Source organism: Magallana gigas, chromosome 10 (assembly GCF_963853765.1).
Source record: "Magallana gigas chromosome 10, xbMagGiga1.1, whole genome shotgun sequence".
In the NCBI taxonomy this organism is placed as follows: domain Eukaryota; kingdom Metazoa; phylum Mollusca; class Bivalvia; order Ostreida; family Ostreidae; genus Magallana; species Magallana gigas.
In genome coordinates this window covers 9,613,396-9,636,262 of record NC_088862.1, presented here as the reverse complement: position 1 = coordinate 9,636,262, position 22,867 = coordinate 9,613,396, and the positions used below count along the sequence as shown (strand labels likewise).

The following is a 22,867-nucleotide window of genomic DNA, read 5'->3' as shown; positions in this document are numbered from 1 at the left end:
TTCAGCATTCAAGCCTGTCAGGCGCCTAAGTATCACAAGACGCACCATCCATGCAAGTTTGGTGAAGTTAGGACAAGTAATAACTTAGAAATGCCTGTCTAAGGGCACATGCACCAAAAACTTTAACCTTCTCCAAAACCCTTATTCTCCTACAGCATCTAAAGTTCATGGCCTAGATTCAACATCCAAGTCTTTCAAGTCCATAAGCAGGTCCAGATGCGTTTGCACTCAATGAAGTTTTGTTACACATCCCTAATTCTATAAAGTTGAGTAATGGAAATCTAAACCACACACTTGTATTACAATTTGCAAATGTTTTATTTGGTATTCAAACGACATATTACAATTTGTGGATCCTTTCCATAGTTAAAACATGAGAGATAGAGGATCAGCAATTTAATCAAAACACTGTAGAACACTTCGAAATTTACATGTTTCTTATAAATCCAATTTTTGAAGAAAAAATACCAAAAGTGTACATTTTATCCCAAGAAAACTTGATATGAAAATTCACCACGCACAAAAAAAAAAAAAAAAAAGATTACATGCAAGTTACATATTAAACAATAGATCTAAGGAACACTTCCTTCATATATGAAAAAATAAACCTTGTATATCCTTCGTTCATGGCATCAAGTATGTTTGCTGCATTTTCATCTGCTTGGATTTACATATTTCTTTAATAGGCAGAAATAAAAGTTGCATGAACTACACAAATGAAATGATGCATGTACAAAATGGTCAAGGTGAAGTAGTCTGATTTTTTTTTTATATGAATGTCATGGTTTGATTGTGTGTCACGATAACAGAGACATCATGACACATTAAACATACAGAGAGAACTAGTTGTAAACCAAACCTTAATCGCCACGACTTTATGTAACCATTTCCTAAGATAAATTGGTGCGTGTTAACTAACTTTATGAACAAGTCTTACCTACACATGTGTTTCAATAACAACCACACAATAAGGACTTACCGACAGTGACAATGAGGCTCTCGAAAAACCTCGCGGAAATTTTTCGCCCACGAATAAAAGTTAGTTTACAGCATCTTCTAAACAAACACATGTAATCGAGGGAGCTACATATTCAATTATGTCTCACTTTATGTACAATATAGCAACATTTTACAATGAGAAACTAGCAGAATGCCATCTACAGTAAAACATATCATATACATCAATCTTTCTACAAGGGGATAGAAAACCAACAACTCGAAAAGCACTAAATTTTGCTAAGACAAATTTCAATTCCCCTACGGACATCAAAAGAATGCCAATGCAGCTTTCAAATATACAAGAGCAGTTGGGAAACAAAGAGTCTTATCTATATGAATATCTTTTTAAAATAAAGGGAGAAAAAAACCCACAGAATATTCATAAACGGCAAAACAAAAAGCATGGAATGATTTAGAAACCACAGTGTAACTAGATAAAGGTCTTAAATATAACACGATTACAGTGAGGCAACAGGGATATATAAATACAATATCAAAACATACTGTTTTCTTCTTATTACTATATTTTTACAGTAGAAAAAAAGGCAACAAAATAGGCAGGAAATAGTTTTCAACAAAGTAAATACATGTAGTATACTGAAAAATATTAATATACACCATAAACAGTGATTACACAATCTAAAACATCTAAATATTTAAAACAGATCTTGGAAATTCTACAATCAACTGTGGCTATATCATCTAACAACAAAGGTTTTTTTTCTTAATCTACTCTCATTATCATGCTTGTTAAATCTGTTTTTTGAATGGGAAAAAAAATACAAGTTTAATCTATCATCTGTTTTTAACTCAGCAAAAGAATTCTTCTTTTTCTGATGATTTAAAAATTCCAATACTTGGACAAATAACCTTGACAAAATATTTTGCATGCAAAAAACTACAGAATGTGGGATAAAAAATATAAACTATTGTATTGATGCATTCTTTTACATCTAAAACTACATTCCAAAAAGCTGAATTTTCTTAAGCATGCATATGTATGCTAGGATATTATGCTAAGGTATAAATGGCATTTAGTATAATTGCAAATTCTGATACAGTACTACACTAAATATTTTCATGTCCAAATAATCAAATTATACCTATGGCACACACTACTGCTCCATCTTTTTCAAACACGTGCAATGTAAATATATGAACTTATCCCCAATCTGAACATACAATCCATAAAATGAGACAATACCAAGTATAGACATTAAGTACTAAAAGCATTAACGACATACTTTGCAAACCTTGCTGACAAAACACACATCACCCGTTGTTACTTTACGACTTTCACTTTTACTTCCCGACATTCACTTTTACCTGAATACTAGGATACAGTTATTTACAAGCATAAAACAAAATCATCACCCACAATTAAAAAATAAATCTTTCCCAACAACGAATTAACTGCCATGTTTCCATTTACAACCAAACAATTTTTTTGATAAAGAAATTAAAAACAAATAACAAGAACAAAACATTCAAACTTGGCAACAAAACTGTCTAGTGCTAAAAAGAAACTTGTGTTCTTTACACATCTGGGGTAGGGGGAGGGGTTAATATTGAGTGTTTTGTCTCAGAGGACATGTCGCCTACTGCGCTACAATCACTGTGTAAATAGGTAAGGTGACCATTAGCTGTAATGGCTTTAGTTGGCATCATGACTTGTTGCATTTTGTGGCCGTGTTTAACTAAAAAAGCAGGGTTTGAATTGTAACGACGACGGAGCACTGAAGTGGGGCCACCCTTTTTGTGGTAAGGGGCAACGGAGGCAGACACCGAGGGAAAAGTGACTGCCCCCTGGGAGGCTACAGAAGGGGAAGCATACGGCATTAAACTTTGATATGCACCCCCTACATACTGCGAAGATGGACTGTTCATATACAAAGGCCTAGTAAAAATAGACGATGGTTTGCCTGGCTCAGAGACCAAGCTCGCTACTGAGCTAATAGGCAGCGTCAGTGGTTGAAGCCCCGTTTGGGCCCCTATACCAGTCTGAGAAGAGCTGGGAGGCAGGAGTTCTTTGGACTCGGTGGTGGCCACAGTGTCTGTGAGGTAAGGATGGGCAGTCAGAATGGACGACTCAATTGGTTTGGGTAGATAACTTGCCTGAAATAAGTGGGTTTTCAACAATAACATGCACTAACCAAGCTAAACACTTCAAAACAATCCAGGATTTTATCACTTTTAAAAATTTTAATAAAATCATTGCAGACTGTTTCCAAACTACAAGCAGTTTTATCTTTCTTGAGCAAATTTCCATGAATTTTACAAAACCTGCATTGTTTGGTTATACATGTACTCTACTAGCATGCATTGTTAAACCATATTGTTTCTTAACAAATAAGATAATAAAAACATGCCAATGTAGCAAATATTTGCCTCTGCTCAAAAATCCCATCTCCCTCTTCCTTTAGCCCTTGTGTTTTGGCAATTTTTAAAGATGTTTCACCATTTAATAGATCTCATTTATCAAAGATGTTTGGTTTAAAGGAAGTTACACATTAATATGAAATAACATTGTAAATATGAACAAGGAAAAACAAAAAATGAAATATCAATATAAGCAATTGAAAGGAGCAATGATGGAAAATGTGTATTTGGGTTTTTGTAAAATCAAAGATAAAATTGAAACTTCAGCAAAACATAACTCACTCAACAAGTGTGATGAAGAAGGAAAACAAGTCTTGTGCCAACAATAAAAGAGAAAGACATACAATAAAAAAAAAAATCTTTAACTAACAGTCAAGTTAATTTCAAAGACGAATGAATTATTTTATACAATTTGAATATACTGCGAAAAAGACACAAATTGAAAATTGCTACTGACAGTTGATTCTTTACAATTACTTTTCTGGAAAAAAAATTTCTCTACCCCCTCTCCCCACTTTTTTGCACACCATGAACAGAAAGTACCAATGTTGTCATAGAAAGTACTGATGTTATTATTATGATCATACAACTATGAACATAGAATTTTCAAACACAACAGTAAGATGTTTCACTTTGTCAGCAAGGTTTGCACAAACACAACAACCACCACTGGATGCTACACACAGTCAAAATCATTTTACACCAAACAGCCCAATAAAAATTGATCTTTCTTCTACATGCATTAAAATCATGATTTTTTCTTTGATTTTTATTTTTAATAATAAAAACAAGATGTAATTAGAAAGCATATATATAATGATAAACTATCCAAGCCAGCTGGTCCTCACCCTAAAATTCCTAAAATTTCAGTTCTTCCATTAAAAATTCAATAATCATAACATAATATTAAAGACCACTTTAACAATTGGAATTACTAGGCAAAAAATTCTTGTTCCAAATTTATGTCCTTCTGTTTAGTTTTCACTACACTTTAAGCTCTCTCAAAAAAAACTTTTCACTTCACTTTTACCTCTCAGATAAGAAGTATAGTGCCTTATCATTATAATACATACAAACACCCTCATCACAATCTCCAAAACATGCTTTTTATTTTGTTTTTTGGTATTTTTCATGGGGTTTTTTTTTGGCTTTTTAAATTTTTTTTTTAATTGGTTTTTTTGGTTTTTATATTATAGTTAAGCATGCTTTGAAATTTGATTCACTGAGGTCATTCTTCCAAAAGAAAACCAGCATGCAGACATGGAGGACAATAAAGTCCCTTTGAGCTGGAGTTGGGTGGGTGAAGGGCAGGGACTACTTCTTGAGGACAGCAGTGGAGGGGCTAACTATGCGGTAGGTGAGAGCCGATGCGGGCAGTGAAGCTGAGGGGTAAGCCAGCAGGTAGTTGGGTGTGGCCGTTTCCTCCATCTACAAAACAAGCTCAAACTCCAAGTCTTCTTCATTATGCTATTGGTTTCAAAGAAATCTTTGAACTCTGCATGCACTTCTACATAGTTATTTTATATTTGTCACAATTAGACCTGCACGCAACTCTCAATGCTGCATCAAGGATGTACCTGCTTAAGAGCTGGGGACAAAGTAATGCTTTGTTACTTTTTATGTTAATTTAGAAGAAAAAAATCTACTTCCAATGCACGAATCTTCTACTACTATCGGTGCATTTTAGTTTTTTTACAGCAATCATTTAATGCAGAACTTTGAATACATGCACTCTTTAGTCTAATTTCTACAGCAGAGATGCAGCATTTCATACAAAGACTACAGCATGCTGACAGCTAAATGATTATGAATATATGCTGAAACAACACAACATCACACTTGTCAAGGTTATTATGTCAGCTGAATAATTTAACTAAACAGTTTGAATTACAGTACTTCTGTGGCTTTATAGCAAGAGCAAAAATGATAAAATCTCTGGAATGGGAAGCCTTATGAACTTTCATAATGGCCAAAGATGAGGTGCAAATACTTTATACACTTAAGTTAGGCTAAAGTTCACATCACGCAGTCATGTAAAAAAAAAATTCTTAGAAAAACAAAACAATTCACAACAAGTAAGAATGGAATGATCAGTGCTTTGTATAAAAGACAGCTCTTTTTCTACAACAATATAATATCAATAAAATATATATATATGAAGGCCCAAGGATTCATACGGCCCCATATCGCTAAAAGGAGCCAGCAATCACTTTACATGTCTGTCTTAAATTTGGCTTTGTAGAAAATCCACCCCATCAACTTTCATTTTAAAGCCCAAAAACAAACTGTGTACAAAGCATATCCCCATCATCAATAATGGCAAATGGCCGTTGATGACCGATTGTCAAGTAAATCTAACCACAGACTTAGGCCTACATGTAGGGGGCAATTACCTCGACTGCTTGCTGGCCATCAGACATCAAGCCCGGTTCCCCGTGCTCTGTGGGGTAGCCGTGAGGTGGGGCCTGGGCATACATCAGCTCAGGAGGGCTATGCATGGTGGTGGCATAGATGTAGCCTGGGGATCCTGTCACCGCCTGCTGAGGGCTCTGTCACATCAGAATTAATACCAGCTCTGAATACGTTTTTTATCATTAACATAAATTATACTTTTAAATTTTATCCATATTCATTTCCAAGGACCTCATTTTTTCCCAATATTTTTGTTTGTTTTATTACACTGGTAATTCATTGTTGAACATTCTATTCATCATCTTTTTTATTAACACAAGTTTTCCAGATACCTCTGCATTTTTTTTTATAAATATAATTCATGATCTTTTAGGAAGATTTCATTCTAATAAGTAACTTAATTATCATACTGCGGTATACAGAAAACATTCGCTTTTGTTTTTTCGCCCTCATTTACAGGGGGCAAATTTAAGACTGACCAAATATTCATGCGTCATATTTTCTCTCTTTAAATAATACTTTGTTTGGGTGATTCAAGAAAGGGCAATCATCATTGGGTAAATCTAAGACTGATTGAATATCCATGTCTCAAATATTTCTTTTTAAACATGTTAAAAAATCTTTCTTTGGGTGAATTCAAGACAGGGCGAAACCATTTGCAAGTGAAGGGCGAAAATAATCCATAACACAGTACCTGCGGTGTGGTCCATCTCCACTGTCCACTGGGGGAGGTCCATTGTGGGGTAGTCTACAATACAAAACATACTCTACAGTAAAATGCATGTAAAATGTAATTTTCTGGAAAAACATTACAAGCTTTATTATAGCATAGCTTAAAGTTTCAAAATCATGTTGATAATTTGTGGAAATAGCATCGTAAGACATCTTTAAGCAATAATGGACAAAAAATCTGAATTGTCTTCACAGGAAATGGTTGTATTTGCATGCATAAATAAAACACTTGCGCAGCTTTCAAAGAGTGTGCCATATATATACTGTAAATGCTGACACTTTATCTTTAATCGATATTTATCAATATCAATATTAAGAGTTTATTTTATCATGTGCTGCAATTTCACTACAGTTAATAGCTTGTGCAACAACACACAGAAAAGTTCTGATATATTAAGGTTTTTTGAAATATATTTTGGTTTTTAATTCCATAATCCCTAGAATGCAACAACATACTGTCATATTTTCTTCAGAATGACTGTTTCTAATGTAATATGAGAGAATAAATAAATGAATGCAACAATGCATACATAGCGCTCTCACCCTTATACGCAGGTGTGTAGCGATCAGCTTTACAATAAAGAACTAAAGGCAGTATTCCAAGATATATCAAGTTTTAACATGGCGGTAGTTTAAGATGAAAAGGGAAATTGTGTATCTATGAATTTATGACAGCTTTTTGTTTAATCAAGTTCTCCGCGTGAACAGTGGATTATAGAGAAAAAATCTAGTCAATTTGGTTGTAGGAAATGACAAATATCCATACTGAAATTTCCTAAATTGTTTTTTAAATTGTCTGAAAAAAAAGTTACCATATAATATTGCCTGGATGTTGTGGTATCTTGATGTTTGGCTTCTGAATTATCAAAGCCCAACTGTATAAAGAATTGATGAGGAAGAAGAAATAACTTGTAAGAATAAACAATATCATATTGTAATTCTTATCTTGCCAAACTAATGTTACATGTAGATTTCATATTTTTTTTTGTAACTAGAGACCCAATCATTTTTTGCCATTTAAATTCATTTATATAAATCACCTTTCCCTTTTCTACTAGTAACATCTCCTTCGATATTTTTGAATAATAACAATTTCTTAAAATCCTTTAATTCATTAAAATAATCATTAACATGCAAAAAGTATGACCATGATATAGTTTGTTAGAGATGTTTGCACCATAGTGCTTGTAAAAATAATGCAGAACAGAAAATTTTGCATCAAGCACACCCGTTTCGTGATGTCGTGTGAAAACAGGGACTGATCATTCAATGGTTACATCAGATATTATTGCGAGTTAATGTTAATTGGCTTTGATGAATTATTTCATGAGCCTTAAAGATACTTCTTTACTGATTAAACCTTCCACCTTTCATTGAGACTTAACAAAACCCTCTTTTTCACAAAAAAAAAAATGATAAGCAATTAAGGTGCCTCACTACACCCTGAAATAGTTTCTCAAATCAGCAGAAAATTACTTGATTATGATAGATAGCATGATGATAAGCAGTATATGTGTCAAATAGGCGAAAAAATGTGCAATTTTAGATAAAAAATGATATTTTCAAAAATTTCATTCCGTAAACATGAACAAAAGCCCCACGCGGATTTGAACTCATAACCTGCAAATCACAGGCCTGATACTTTAACTACTGAGCTATTACCATATACATCTGAATCGATTGATATAAACAGTTTAACAAAACATTTAAATCGCGTACTTGTGACTTAGTGTCTTAAAAAGTATAAGTCTTGGTGTAGTGAAGTACCTCAAACAACAATGTTTGAAAATCAAAGCCAATAAAGTTATTAACAAGAAAAGATGGAGGATTTTTTAACAGGAAGAATATTGATAAGCAATTTGACACTTACTGGAGGGTATGTATATTGAGGAGCTAGATACATTGTTGGCGTCTGAGGGACCATCATAGCCGACAGTGATGCCTGAAAAGATCGATCACTGATTAACATTATGTCTTCTTCCTCCTCAAGCCTGTAGATAAGTGCAGAACTTGTATCCAATGCATCATCTGTGTTAATCACTTACTGAACTTATCTGTGGCTGGGCGATTGGATAGCCTCCCTCAGGGGCGTGGAATATAGCCATTCCATTTTGATATGTGTAAGGCACTCCATTGGCCAACAGTACAGTTCCTGCAGGAATAGAGGCATCTACAAAACAGGGGACGTTGAAGTCATGCTGGAGTTTTACATCAAAAAGATATTCTTTCTTACCAGTGTTCAACATAAAACCAACTAAAAGATTTCCAAAGATATCCCTTTCAGACAATGAGGGAATTATCTTTCTTTTAAAGAGAATTTCAATACTCCTTTTTTTTTAAAATGATGAATATTAGGGTTCCTTTTTCAATCTAAAATACTTTGCATTTCTTGTAAAAATATATCTGGTGCAGTTTTGATAAATTTGACCATGCTGTTGTAATTGCTTGTGTTTCAATGCAAGGTGCACCACATCAATCTGTGAAGTGACATTACAAGTTAGTGACAATGCCTGTGAAGTGGCATTACAAGTGAGTGCCAATGTGAATATTAATCATCACATAACCATTCTGTTATAACTGATTATATCTACCATATCACAAGAACATAAAACCAATGCACAAATTAGCATTCATCACACCATGCAAGATTCTCTTTTTTTTTTTGCTTCGTTACTTGTGTGCCTTCTAGATAGAATGGACAGATGAGTATTGAAAAAGATTCACTGAAACACTTTCTTCAAAAACCAACTATTATTCCTTCAATCTAAAATCTCATTGTTCTCTATAAACCTTTATGTTTTTTAAAAGAAAAAGTTGTAAAAAACATGATGAAAATGTAAAAATGGAATGAACATGATGAACTAACATTGTGGACAGAAAATCATCTAGAATGTTGAAAACTCAAACCATTTAACATAAAATCATGAAAATTATCACTGTGAAAGCTTGTCAAGTAACAGACACAACCAAACAAAACAATTATTTTAGCTCTTATGTTTGATAACTTTACCGTCTATGAAGTAGAGAAATGTGACATGAGTTAAGAGTATAAAAATATGAAATGAGAGTATCAAAATATGAAATGGATGGCCATGCTAATGCTAATGAAAATGCAAAATTACAATTTTTCTTAAAAAATAAAGCCAGCTTTGCTGTGTGCTGCTGTTTTTCTTGGAATTCTCATGTCCACATACAACAAGATGAGGGGCTTATGACAAATAAATTTGCACAATCACTCAAAACCATACAATTATATGTCAAATGGAGAGTGTCTGGAATGGATATGTCTACACATATCCTCCTATAACTAGGTCAACACATTTTATTGCACAGAAAAGTCACATTGGTCATAAAGGACACTGGGTAAAAATGAACTCAACTTCAGCACTTGAGTCAAATATTTCAAATGCATCAAAACCATTTTATTTAAAATTATAAATGCATCAAAACCATAAAATGTCCTTTTAGAATTTGAAAAAATAAGTTTCTGGAGTCTAGGAATGGGTTTTTGAAGTTCAGGAATGAGTGTTTGAAGTTCAAGAAAGAGTTTTTTATCAAAAATATATTTTATGATTTTAAAACATTGAACTTAAACAGCCAGGCATACATGGCATAGATGATTTGTATAAGACTATTTCATTGGTGACAAATGTTGTGGTTAAACCTAGAGGAAACAACAGAATTCAAGAAGAAGCTACAAAATATTTTTAACGACTCTTGTTCAGGTTTACAAGTATATGAGTCAGCACCATCTCTGACCGTTTCAATAATTTAGACAAAAACCACCCTGATCTGTACCCAAAATATTTCTTAAATTTGTAATGATCACAAACGTCAAAGGTATATTACTCAAAATGGTACAGGACTAAGACTCTAACCACTTGGGTATTTGACCATTGCCGTGTACATACTCAAACCAGTGAAAGGCAAGTCTCTTCCGATTTGTTTTCAAACATGCATTCTAATCCCAAAACCTGTTTCTTTCCATGACGGGTTACAAGCCATTTCAAGACATGGGATTGTGCAGCTCCTTAGTTTTTGTTTTTTTGGTTTAGAGGCATAGCTGAGCATGCATTTAGTTGAACGTATCTTAAATTTTTGTACCTAAGGTATCCGTGGCCAGTGATTCCACGCCTGAAACAAACATTCTCATTGTCATATTAGTCATGTGACTTCTCAGTTTATACAGTCTTTTTCAAAAGAAATGAATCCGAATTTTTTACGAACACAAATTTTTGAGTAACAACCAAAATGAGACAATGCCCATCAAACAAAGTTAGGTCGCACAATGAATTCTGAACAACATCAGTTTTTAATTCTTAAAGATCAGGGGGATAAAAAAAGAACTGAAAAATTAATTGTATTTTGAGAAAGACTGCAACATGCTCTGTATTATTTAAACAACTGTACAGTTAAAATTCTGAAACAAGGTCAGGAATAATCAATGCCATGTAGTTCAACTGAAAAATGCACAGAATAATTTGAGATTACAAAATGTAAATCATCGTTATCAACAACTACAAAGAATTTCCCCCACAGAAATCATTCATAAAGTTATTCATGTTTCTAAAAAAAATATGATTCAGAAAAAAAAACACAATTGGTCTGATTACACTATAGTGGTTCAATTTCTGATATTTCGTAAAGGCATCGCCGCAAAAACAAGTGGACTGGAGGTCAATTTTGGAAAACTCTGGGGGGAAAACCCGCTATTAAACACTAAAACTCTATTTTAAAGAACTTGGTCCTGTTTTGTGCACCCATCATGCTGAAATAACAATAGTGCCAAAATACTAAACAGTAAACAGTAAACATGATGACAGGCCGAACAACAAGGCTGTTATCTACCTCAGTCTGGCTCATCTGAAAAAAGTCAACAACACCCTGAAGATGCCACGCAACAAGTTCTGTCACTCCTTTAAGGTGGTATGGGACATCTGTCGATATTAATTTTGATTAAAGTACATTATAATCTAAATACTTTCACTTGTTTAGAATTTTTTATATTTTACAATAAAAACACTAATATTTTACCAAAAATAGCTTTTAAAAATATTTGGAGAGGTAAAAAAAAGTAAAACCCCGACAGGGATTCGAACTCATGACTTACAGATTTCTGTACTACCTCTAACCCACTGCGCCACTCTGTTATGGGGCAATATTGGGAAAGAAACTACTTATAAAATTACACTTCATTTTATTTTTTATTTCTATAAACAATACATCACAACATGGAAGTGTCCCATACCACCTTAAGAGGGCAGGCTCTTTATCAAGTGCCATAACTGGATGGACTCCAAGTCCATGTCTAATCTCCTATGAAGTTTTAATCAAGACAGTCTTCATTAGACTTTGCTTATTCTTAAATAAAGCCCTGGCCATCAAATTTATCAAGATGGCCTAGCCATCCCTTTTATTTCAGAATTTTGCTCTCTGCAAGAAAGAGTGTGGTCAGCATACCAGTATCTAGAGAGAAAAAAATTCACAACAGTTTGTGACACAGACTTTTCCTGCTGAGTTTTCTATCACAATGCTTAATCAGGGTTGCAAATAACATTTTCAAACCCAGGGGCCATGTGGGCTCCCAACTTTTCAAGTTATAGAAGCCCACAAAAATTTATAGGGGCCCACTCCACTGATATTCACAATGAAGTTAGTTTATAATATTAAAATATATACATGTAGAATAAAAATTGTAAAGTGCCATTATTAATTTGAATTAGATCCAATTTATTAAATTTAATTCTTTTTGTATTCATACATTTTATAGATGAGATGTTTTGAAATTGTTAGCTTAACGTAGCTCGCGGGTTTGCTGACGTCACAATAGGAATCGACGTAAAGAGTTGACCGTCATAGTAAACTCATAATTTTTTTTTAAATGAGATATTTAGAAGTATAAAAGAAAATATTTTAAAAAGCTTATATGCGGTATATGACTGTTTATACAAAGATTAATTTTATAATATCAAGTGCTGAAAATTTAAAGATGTCACATTCATTGTCACATTTTGTTCTACAAAGATAAAGAATGAGTGTGCGTTAGAACTCTTCCATTTAAAGTCATGTTTTTAAAATAGAATGTATGCATTAACTTTTTTTTTACAATTATACCTTCCGTAATCTGTACAATTATGCTGTACTACCGATTAAATTCTTAAATTTCTTTTGGTTTTATTCGATTTCTTACTTATAATGTCAGTAGTTGCCTGGCATTTTATTTTTGCATTGATTGACTCCGAGTTCCATAAAAACAAAAATAGCAATTTTCTGTATCTTTACAGCCTTACATTAATTGCATTTGATAACATTCACAATAATGTCTAATAAGCATTTACATGTTATAAAATGTGTTAAACAGCTAGTCTTGTCAATAAATGCATTTCAATTTTGGTGTTCTAAGAAGTAAGGAAATGATGACGTCAGGCTAACGTCGTAATGAAAATATAAGGTTTTGAGAAATCTTTAAAATCTTTAAAGTTTTTTTGCCAAAAATTGGCCGAGAACACATACTGATATTTTTTTATGAATTAATTCATAATTATCTCCTCTGTTTTTGTGTTGAGTATGATTAATTTCGTCTGAATCGTTTAAAAGTTTTGAGCATAGTTTTGTAATGCGTTTCTCGGTTAAAATGTGCATTTTACTATATATTTCATTGAAATGGCGTTGCTTGATTTTATTAATGACACTGTATTTGAAACACGATAACATTATTACCGCGCAGACGAATCTTAAATAAATTTTAGAAATAAAACTATAAAACCTATGGATCACGTGGACAAATTTTCAAGGTAGGTTTTCTCACAAGCAGGTAAACCCGCGAGCTACCTTAATGACAAATAAAATTAGTCTCTGTATTACTGTGTATTTTTGAGGTATTAGTCCAACCTTTTGACCCAGTTACAACCGTTATATAAAAAATCTTATTTTTAAAAAGATAACTGCAAAAAAAGCGGTTTCATGTTTATTTTAGCATTAATTTGACAGAATTATTAACTTATTACAAATTACCAACTAATAGTAATATCAACACTACAAGTAATAAACATCGGTTGCACAGTATGTGTTGCATCACCCGTATTTATAACCCCGAAAGATAAGACAATCTCGAGCTATTAATTAGGTGTTAACTGAAGCTGTGAAAACTTCTTCAGAATTAGTTCATTATCATTTGATTGCCTTTGGGGTTAATTCAAACGATTGTAAACTCATAATATAGGGCAACTTTAACTTCTCTTATGGAGGAAATTCCAACGAAGTTGCCGATCAAAAAGTGACTATTTAATTTAAGTTGGTGCTTGATTGCCCAAAAAATTTATACTCGCCATGTGGGCAACTAAATCTTTAAGAAATAGTCGCCCACAGTAAAAATTACTCGCATTTGCGAGTGGGCGAGTGGTTATTTGCAACCCTGGCTTAATTCAGAAATCACTCATTTTCTGCTATAAAGGAAGCATTCAGTGAAGTTATTTATTAGATCTTACCTGCCCATTCTTAGTTTAATCTTCCACACATGTGTGTCTGGCAATTTTATCAAAATGCTGAACAAAACTATTTTGATACTTATCACACCAACACTGCCAGATTTGTAGGGATAAGATTTTTAACTGTCTTCCTCACAAACGTCATATATCGACCTCAAGATTCCAGTCAACCAAATTCACAGTTCAGGTACAAAGACTGTGAAGACTTTGTATCAAAAATTCAAATACATTTCATTTAATATTGATTCTCCATCAGATATGTATAGATGAAAAAGCAACATATGCACGTACATTTAACTTTCAATTTGATGCTCTATGAACAGTTGATTCAGATTCAGGGGAAAAAAATTCAAGTTTTGTATCACTGTAGTCTCTAAGCAAGAAAACTAATGTATATATGTGTTTTCTTTGAACTTAACAGTGTGCAGTAAAGCTAACTATGAATCAAATGATATTTTTTGAAATTCACATGAATTCAAAGAAATTGAAATCTTCAGAAATTGTTTCATAAATACAAATTTTAATTATACTTATCAAAGTCTAAAAAACCAATTTACAAGGCATTAATTAAAAATCAGTTCCTGACCTTAGACCTCAAAAAAGGCCAATCGTTTTACCTATATTGCAAATCCAGACAAAGGTCATTTCAGTCCAGTTGCTTTAACTTACAAGAAACTAGCCCAATGAAAATTATATAAACCTTAATAACATCATTTACTTAATGGAATGCAGAAGAAAGTTCAGTAGAATTTTTTGCGTTGGGAGATTTAATTTTAACTTTCAGTAATCCACACAAGGCCAAAAAAAAAAATATGTGTGTTTCCGGTAACCCGACCGACCCTAATTTTACGCGCCGACCCTAGCACTTTTTATTGCAAATCCGGATTATGTACCGTAATTTGTCTTCAAAACACGCACAGTTAAAAAGACGCTTGTAACAAATGAATAAAAAACGTCTTTTCAAGCGTTTGAAAGATTTAAAATTCACATGTGCAGATACTCGACAACATGGCGGGTATCGCAACCCCAATCCATCACATGTTGTCATGGGGTTTAAGTTAAAAAATGTCTACATTCACCCGAAATTAATGCAATAAAAAGCTTTTCTGGGCACTTGACTGTGGGGAATTTATACTGAGAAATTCATAATATTGAAGCAAGCAAAGCCAAAGGATCGACGTTCGAGGCATTAAATGAGTTCTATTGAGATGACGAGTCATTTCCCATTTATTATAAAATGTTCTACAACACACAGGGCACACATGTTGGGGCTCACTATCATGTTTCTTCATGTGTCTCTTGGGGGAGGAGAAGAGCTTATAAGAGTGTCAGACATCTCGATTCTCTTAAATTGGGGCCGATATTCGGCCCAATTCCCAACGTGAAAAAGGCATCTTTTTTCCCAAAATTGAGTGTGTTTTTCCCAATTGTAGATTGACTAAAAAAAATAATGTAACTAAAAGAAAACCATATTTATTCTAAATATATATCATGTATATTCAGCAGTCATAAAAACACTATGAAGACGTGCAACACTACCGCATTGTAAACTGTTTCTTGTGATCGGTAACTTGGCCAGAATTTCCTCAGAGACAGTTTAATTGAAAAACGATGTTTATTACTTTTAATCCTGATACAACAGTTCGTTGATAAGCTGTTAATAGTTTATAATTCTGCAATAAATGTTAAAATTATTATAAAATTGTTTGTCTAAACTGATCCTAGTAAGTGGGTCAAAGGGTTGGACTAATACCCCAAATACACAGAAGTACAGAGACTGATTTTATAAATATTGTCATTCAGCTTACAAAATCAAAAAAACATTTATTTGTAAAAGGTATAAATACAAAAATAAATTAAATTTTACATTAATACAAATAAGATAACTTTTTTAAAATTCTGATAAACTGTTTCTTTGCCATTTGACATATATAGTAATTACACAAAAACCTTTTGGGAAATTTTACATCTTCATTAAGAAATTTGACTGTATCACACTCTATGAATAAACTTTTTTCCTTCTTATAGTTATACGCACATGTTCCCAGTTTTAAAAATAATTTTAAAAAAATTATTAATTTTTAAAAAATCCTATCAGTATACTGGTACCCTAGTTTTCTGTTCATGGGACTGTACGTATAAAGTAAGAAAAAAAATTCCCAATTATTATCAAAACATCGCATTTTCCCCAATCCATTGGCCCTGGTCCCAGTACCAAAAATGGGTGTGAGAGGCCTGAGTTTCCACATACAGTTTACCTTAAAAAACAGTTAAATATAATATGAAGTAAAAATAAAAAGTCAAGTAAAAAAAAAAAGTAATTGCCTACCTACCTACCCTAATTTTGGGGGACATGTTACCGGAAACACACATATTTTTTTTTTTGCCCAACTAAAAATAAGAAACCAACATTGGCTTTTATTTACACAAAGACAACTTGGAAATTAGTTCATATTTCTAAGGTAATACTATGCAGAGAAAAACTCAATTCAATTCACTGGAATAAGTATGTGCAAATTTTGTTGTACTTTACTGGATGGCTTGAACTACATCTAATAGCATGTCAGGTTGCCATAGATCTATCACAATAGAGATTGCCTTTGATCTTATCATTATCTAATGATTCTAGTCCTTATTTCATTGGGAAAAAGTAATATTCTTAAAAATATGGATACTTCACATCAACTTTATGTAGCAAGGATCAACGTTGGTTTTCTTTTCCTTTTTGGCAAACAAAAAGACCCCGGAAATTCAAGCATCATATGTAACCACTTGATAAAAAGGCAAAAAATACAGGCAAATTATGCATGTCTCGATACCTTATGGCATATGTACTCAATACATCCAAATTTTTAGAACTTACCAAAGGCTCTTGGCAACACTTGCTGAAAAATAAAATATGATGAGGTCAGTAAAATATTCAGTTGAAAGCATATATAGTAACTGAATGGCACAGTGTATTATCATACACAATAATTATATCAAAATAGAAGTTTATCAGCCATTTTACCAAAGTTGTTTACTGTATTACAATTTATTTCTCACGGTGTTCCAATATTGTTCAATCACAAACTGTTTTAACATTTCCAGGCCCTACTATACAGAAAATCACATTTGAGCTTTCAGATCAGGTGATCAAAATTCAAGGCAAAGAATAATATGGTACAGTGTGCTCTACTTACATCAGACTGGGTAACCTGTTTACGGACCGCTGGGCCAATGTTCAGCTTCCTCTCCTTGAACACGAGGTTATCCGACTACAACAAGAGATAACCACAAGTTAATCCTCAATACCTATATCTGAGATACCACAAGTTAATCCTCAATACCTATATCTGAGATACCACAAGTTAATCCTCAATACCTACTGTATACATGGGTTATTTTTGCCCCGTTTTATTTTAGCCCTTCTACATTTGTAAACAGTTTCACTCCATTTTAAATTTGCCAAGACACAGTCATGTTAAAAAAATGTTATAAAAAATATAACTCTGTTTCGTTACAATTCACCCAGTTTTACATTTGCCCACTGACATCGAGGTTGAAAATACAATGGGGTTTAAAAATGATAACTCTGTCTCGTGACAATTCACCCAGTATTAAATTCGCCTGCTGACATCAAGGGCAAAAGGGGTTGAAAATAAAACAGGGGTGAATATTTCCCTTATACAGTACAGTCAAACTTGTATTAAGCAGTCACCTGCGGGAGGCACCCAAAGTGACCTCTTAACAGAAGTGGCCTTTGAATAGAGACTTGTGAATTTGCCAACATCAAATATCTTATTAAAATAATTATCACAATAAAACAATATGTATCAAAATGATAGATATAGTAATTTATTAAATGTTTTGAAGTATCTATTATATTTACAAATAAGTACAAATACATAACAATGTATTGTACATGCAATTTTTGTGTTTTTTAAAATTATTGAAAAAAGTCTTAACGTGGTAAAACCTTTTCACAATTATAACACTTACTATTTTCATGAGTACCGTATATATAGAAAACAAACATTTTTAATACAAATCAACAATTAAGTTTTAAACTGACCGTATCTGAACTTAAATCATATTATGAAATCAAGCAATTTTCTCTTGCCTCGCCGCGGATATTTTTGACACCTATTTCATTCATGTTTATAAAACAGCTATTGTTAATACATGTTTAAACAATTCACTTGATTCCCATTCGTATCTGATCTGCCAATTATGTGTTATAAATACATCAATTTATTATGGTTTCTCTCGCCTCAAGCGTAGAATTATTGTTTACATTTATCACCCGACATTCGGAAGCCATGTTTAAAATCCCCGGTTGTAAATCATGTGACCGGCCAAAATGGCCGCCTAATGCAAGTCGACTGTACAGTTTCAGATCAAAATACGATGACCGCTGACCGTGTTAGACAGGTGACCGCTCTTTAGAGGGCAATTATATAGGATTTTTCATCGGGATGAATTAAAATGACCGCATACGAAAGGTGACTGCTTAATAGGGGTGGCCGCTTCGGCAGTTTTGACTGTATATCAGTAATACTACTGCACATCACATAAAGACATCTTTTCTATTTCAATACATTCAGGTACAGTTTTAAACCAACTTGCTGTAAAACATACTTACATGTACAAAATATATTTAACCCTCAACATGACGCGTTTACAACCGACAGGTTATTTTCTCATGACAATGCAAATAAATAATTGCATGTTGAAGTAATATTTATAAGATCTGTACAAATGAAATAGAAAGACCTCGGTTGAATTTAACTTTAAGTGTATATCCATTCTGATTTCAATTCTACCACCACAGATTCTATAATTATTTCTAACTCCTAAAACACTGTCAACTTTTATTTTATCTATGGTTGAGTGCCAGTTAAATATTAAAAAAAAATTCAAATGAATTTTAATGAAAACTTACACATTTATATTACCTAATGTTAAACAAACCTCTTTTTTAATGATTCTGTCTGCATCCTCTTGGTTTTCAAAAGTTATGAAACCATACCTACAACAGATTTTAAAATATGATTTTGAAAAAAAAAATAATCCAAAAACAACCCATTGTGCCCACAAAATTTTGCCCGTTAACAATGATAACAAAGCAAGTTAAAGTTTAAAGCCATTGCAATATTAGTAAAAAGTTACCAAATATGTTACAAGTGTATTTAAGAATTATAAGGTTCAATCCATGGCTTAGTGCTGAAACGAATGTTCGAATATTCGTGAATGAATAGTAAATTTCTAATATTCGAATGTATATTTAGCATTCCAACATTCGGTCACATGTTTAACATCCATTTGTTTGGGAACATTTTACTCTGAACGAAACAAAAGACAAAGCCATTTGCAAACTCTGATCTATGACTGCCATACTTGTTTACATTGAAAGTAAAATCAGGGATTACGCCATACAGAGAAAAACATTCTGGATTTTTCGATTCATATTAGAAGAAGAAATAATTTGCTAAAATCTTTGAACGAGTGTGAATTATAAATATTATTTGCATAAAAATAAATGTGCACCTAATTCAATGGATTCTCATACATTAAGTGTCACCTTTGAACTGACATGTCTAAGCAGTCTACAAATACACTCACTTAGTAATATAAACTATCAAACATGCTTAATACCTTGTAGATGACATCTACGAATATTCGAATACGAATCAAATAGCACTCACGAATATTCAAATATTGATTTACACTATGGTATCTGTTTCAGTACTACCATGGCTTTTAACTTATCCTAATTTTGGCATTCATCCACTTAATAGCTCCAAGCATTGCAAAAAATTAGCAAAAGATCATTCAATTGTTGTGGAATTTTTTTTAATTTTTTTCCTTTAACACAGCCTATTTCAATAAGCTTATAAAAAATTAATTCCTTGATTCTCAGGCCCGCATGCATCTGATTTTACAGTGCACATTACCACTTTTAATTTATAAATAAATAAGTAAAAATTCACCTTATGCACTTACATGTATGAGTTACAGATAATCTTTGGGGGGGGGGGGCAGGGGGGTGTTTTATTCCTTAACATCACAGGTTATATTATGTAATCACTTACCCTTTAGAGACCCCGGCTCGGTCGGCAATGATCTTGGAGTCTTTAACAGCTCCATAAGCAGCAAAAAACTGCTTCAGTTCTTGTTCAGATGTCTAAAATTCAACCATAAGAGATTCATTTGTGCATTAGTTTTCATACAGAAAAGTTAATTTGCTCAGTAATATAAAAAAAATTTGCCAGTGAAAATACATATTAAGACAACATACAAAGAAAATAAACCTACTAGTACAATTTTTTGAGTTGGCAGGCAGCGTTTTGTAAACATGCAAGACTTACGTTAGCTGCAATTCCTCCAACAAATATGCGATTAGGGATGACTGTGCCATATTTCGGTGCATGAGTACTGCATAGGGGTGTGGAGGAAGGGGTCGCAGATGGTGAGACATCGGCTGATGAAGACTTCAACAAAAAGCATGAAAACTCATTAAAGTTGTGATGCTCTATTAACAACTGCCATACTTTTTTCTAATCATAAAGTGACGGTTGAGTTTCGAAATAAAAGATGTCACTTCATGCTTTAAAGATCCCCCCATCCCCATTAACCAGTGTACGATCGTCAACTTCGCAGTTAACATGTACACGTTTTTTGGGAGACAATCGCTATTCGGAAAAACAGAATTTTCCCCCTAGGACCTTGACGATCAGCTCGGCAACCTTGATCGAGATGCCGGTCATCTCTCTATCTCTCTGAATCTTCAGTGATCCTATAATTTCAGACATGCTGCCAGTCAACAAGACATTCTTTTACTGTCAAAAAAATGGTACCTAACTGAAACCTGATGCGTTGTAACGATAAGCTAATTTTAGACATGCCTTGCTATCTGTTCCAGGTTTCAGCGATTCTTAGATCTTCATCTACAGCAGCAACTTAACTCTTAATTTGATAAAAAAAAAACTTTCCTTGGTAATATAGATTTCTAATTACTCACCATGCTGTGTAGAGAATCGTCCTATATGATAAATAATATAAAATATATAAATACAACACAGATCCTCCAAAGGATGATCTTTTGGCAACAGCCGAAACTTTTTGATGAGCCGGGGAACTGTCGGGTTAGTCTATAAGAAAGGGGTAACAACATGATTAATTTCGGGTGCTTAACAACCAGAAGAGTTTACCATAGCATATCATTATATGTATAAAAAGGGGTAATTGAAAGTCAAAATATTTTCATTGAGAAGTAATTTTAATGAGGAAAAATTAAACTAAAGCAACTTTTAAACATTTTTCTCCAGTCCGAGTAACCCCCTAAGGATGGATTCGCCCAAGAACTCTATTCCCGCCTGATGAGTGTTCATCACTGTGACGTTTCGTGTCTCTCCTGCGACAAATGGCTCCGTGCACGTGCCCTTCTTCGACTCTCTCTCTCTCTCTCTTTTTCTCTCTCTCTCATCATAATTATTGAACCACAGTAATAAATAGTAAACACTTACATAGTAGGTTGTAAGAAATATTAATTTTGATCGCTCTATCATTCATGGCACGTGGAACTTAGCTTGCTAACTTACAATATTCTACTACATACTCGTAGTTATAGAATATAGTACCGATCGAAATAGAAGCGCGCATCTTTAAAATCCCATGTTCGATAGATTACGTCAAGAAATCGCCACACACACAACCGTGATATATATTATATGTTCACAATTGCTCCTCTCGTGGACATCGCAGATTAATTTAATGCAGAAATTCTTTGCATGCTAGGCCCTATCACTTACAATACATGCATTGCTTCACGCCGATTGTGCATGCAACTTAAAATATCTACAAATCCAATAGAGTATGTTTAGATTTTATGACAAATAAAAACTGGCCACAAATCGACAAATTAAACTTTTATGCGCGGATCCAGAAAATTTTTCGGGGGGGGGGGGGGGGGTCCGAGGGATAATTATGTTGAGAGGGGGAGGGGAGGCCTATTTTCATATTATTCACTATGTGAATTAAATAAATTTGAATTTTCCAGGGAAGGGGGGTCCGGACCCCCCCCCTCACCCGACCCCACTTTAGATCGGTGCATGCCTTTAATAGCGGACAACATGAGATTCTAAAGAGAAGAAATTTTCTTTACAATCTTGAATAATTAAACATGATCATCCCTATACATTTATTTTTTCATATGTCAGCCCCATGGGTTTGGAACTGCATGACGATTTCTAGGCTAAATAAATTCCTTTAAAAAACATCGCACATCGGCCCTATAACACTAAATCAGATAATACAATGCCTTTTTTTTATAAGACAGTGTGAAACCCTGTCTCTATTTAGGCACAACACAACACTATTGTTATCATTATGCCGACTGTTGTATTTTTTTATAAGACAGTGTGATTGATTAAAAGAAGAATGTAGCAGGCACGTAGCATCAGGGGGCCAGGGGGCTTTCCCCCTTTTTTTACGCAACAAAGATTTTTCTTAAATTTACACACAAAAAATTGAATTAACATGGAGTTGCCCCCTACTTTTATGGGACCATGTAAAAAATTGAATTGAAAATAAGGAAATATAATCAGTGAAAATAAAGTTACAGGTATACCCCCCCCCCCCCCCACCCGCATTTTTCAAAGTAACTTTCCTCTTTTTATTTTGCTCGTCAAGATTTTTGGATAAGTCTGCCACTTTCAAAAACGATGCTACGCGCCTGTGTAGTCATGTCAATTCTGCATGTGTATCCCTTATTGTACATGTACTTAATAATATCTGATTACAGGGGGTCATAACAGTTTAAATGTTTTTAAAATGAATCTACTTTTATGTTATAACGGTCTCAGAGTGCTTTTGTT

The 22,867-nt window shown here is 33.4% G+C and overlaps 1 protein-coding gene across 5 annotated transcripts; it reads right to left on the bottom strand.

Annotated features, from left to right (window-relative positions):
• Positions 1–294: 294 nt before the first annotated feature.
• On the bottom strand, positions 295–21,167 carry LOC105329280 (deleted in azoospermia-like). Of its 5 annotated transcripts, none has more exons than XM_034454619.2 (13): positions 21,013–21,167; positions 20,360–20,482; positions 20,084–20,175; positions 18,963–19,020; positions 17,192–17,266; positions 16,873–16,894; positions 10,627–10,656; positions 8,568–8,692; positions 8,393–8,464; positions 7,335–7,397; positions 6,485–6,538; positions 5,772–5,927; positions 295–3,114 (listed from the first exon to the last, which is right to left on the bottom strand). In XM_034454619.2, exons 1-13 carry the CDS (start codon positions 21,013–21,015, stop codon positions 2,536–2,538), a joined length of 1,452 nt encoding a protein of 483 aa, XP_034310510.2. In that variant the 5' UTR covers positions 21,016–21,167; the 3' UTR covers positions 295–2,535. The 5 variants fall into 5 exon arrangements, with proteins under 5 accessions (XP_034310510.2, XP_034310511.2, XP_034310512.2 ...); XM_034454620.2 differs by having other exon boundaries at positions 8,568–8,674; XM_034454621.2 differs by lacking the exon at positions 7,335–7,397.
• Between the last annotated feature and the right edge of the window lie 1,700 nt (positions 21,168–22,867).

What these genes read in the sequence shown, in the direction of transcription:
- LOC105329280 (XM_034454619.2), bottom strand. An exon ending in AGTGTTGCCAAGAGCCTTTG is followed by an intron (nt 10,657 to 16,872) that starts GTAAGTTCTAAA and finishes TGTTTGTTTCAG; the next exon opens with GCGTGGAATCACTGGCCACG. An exon ending in ATGGCCAGCAAGCAGTCGAG is followed by an intron (nt 3,115 to 5,771) that starts GTAATTGCCCCC and finishes CACTTATTTCAG; the next exon opens with GCAAGTTATCTACCCAAACC.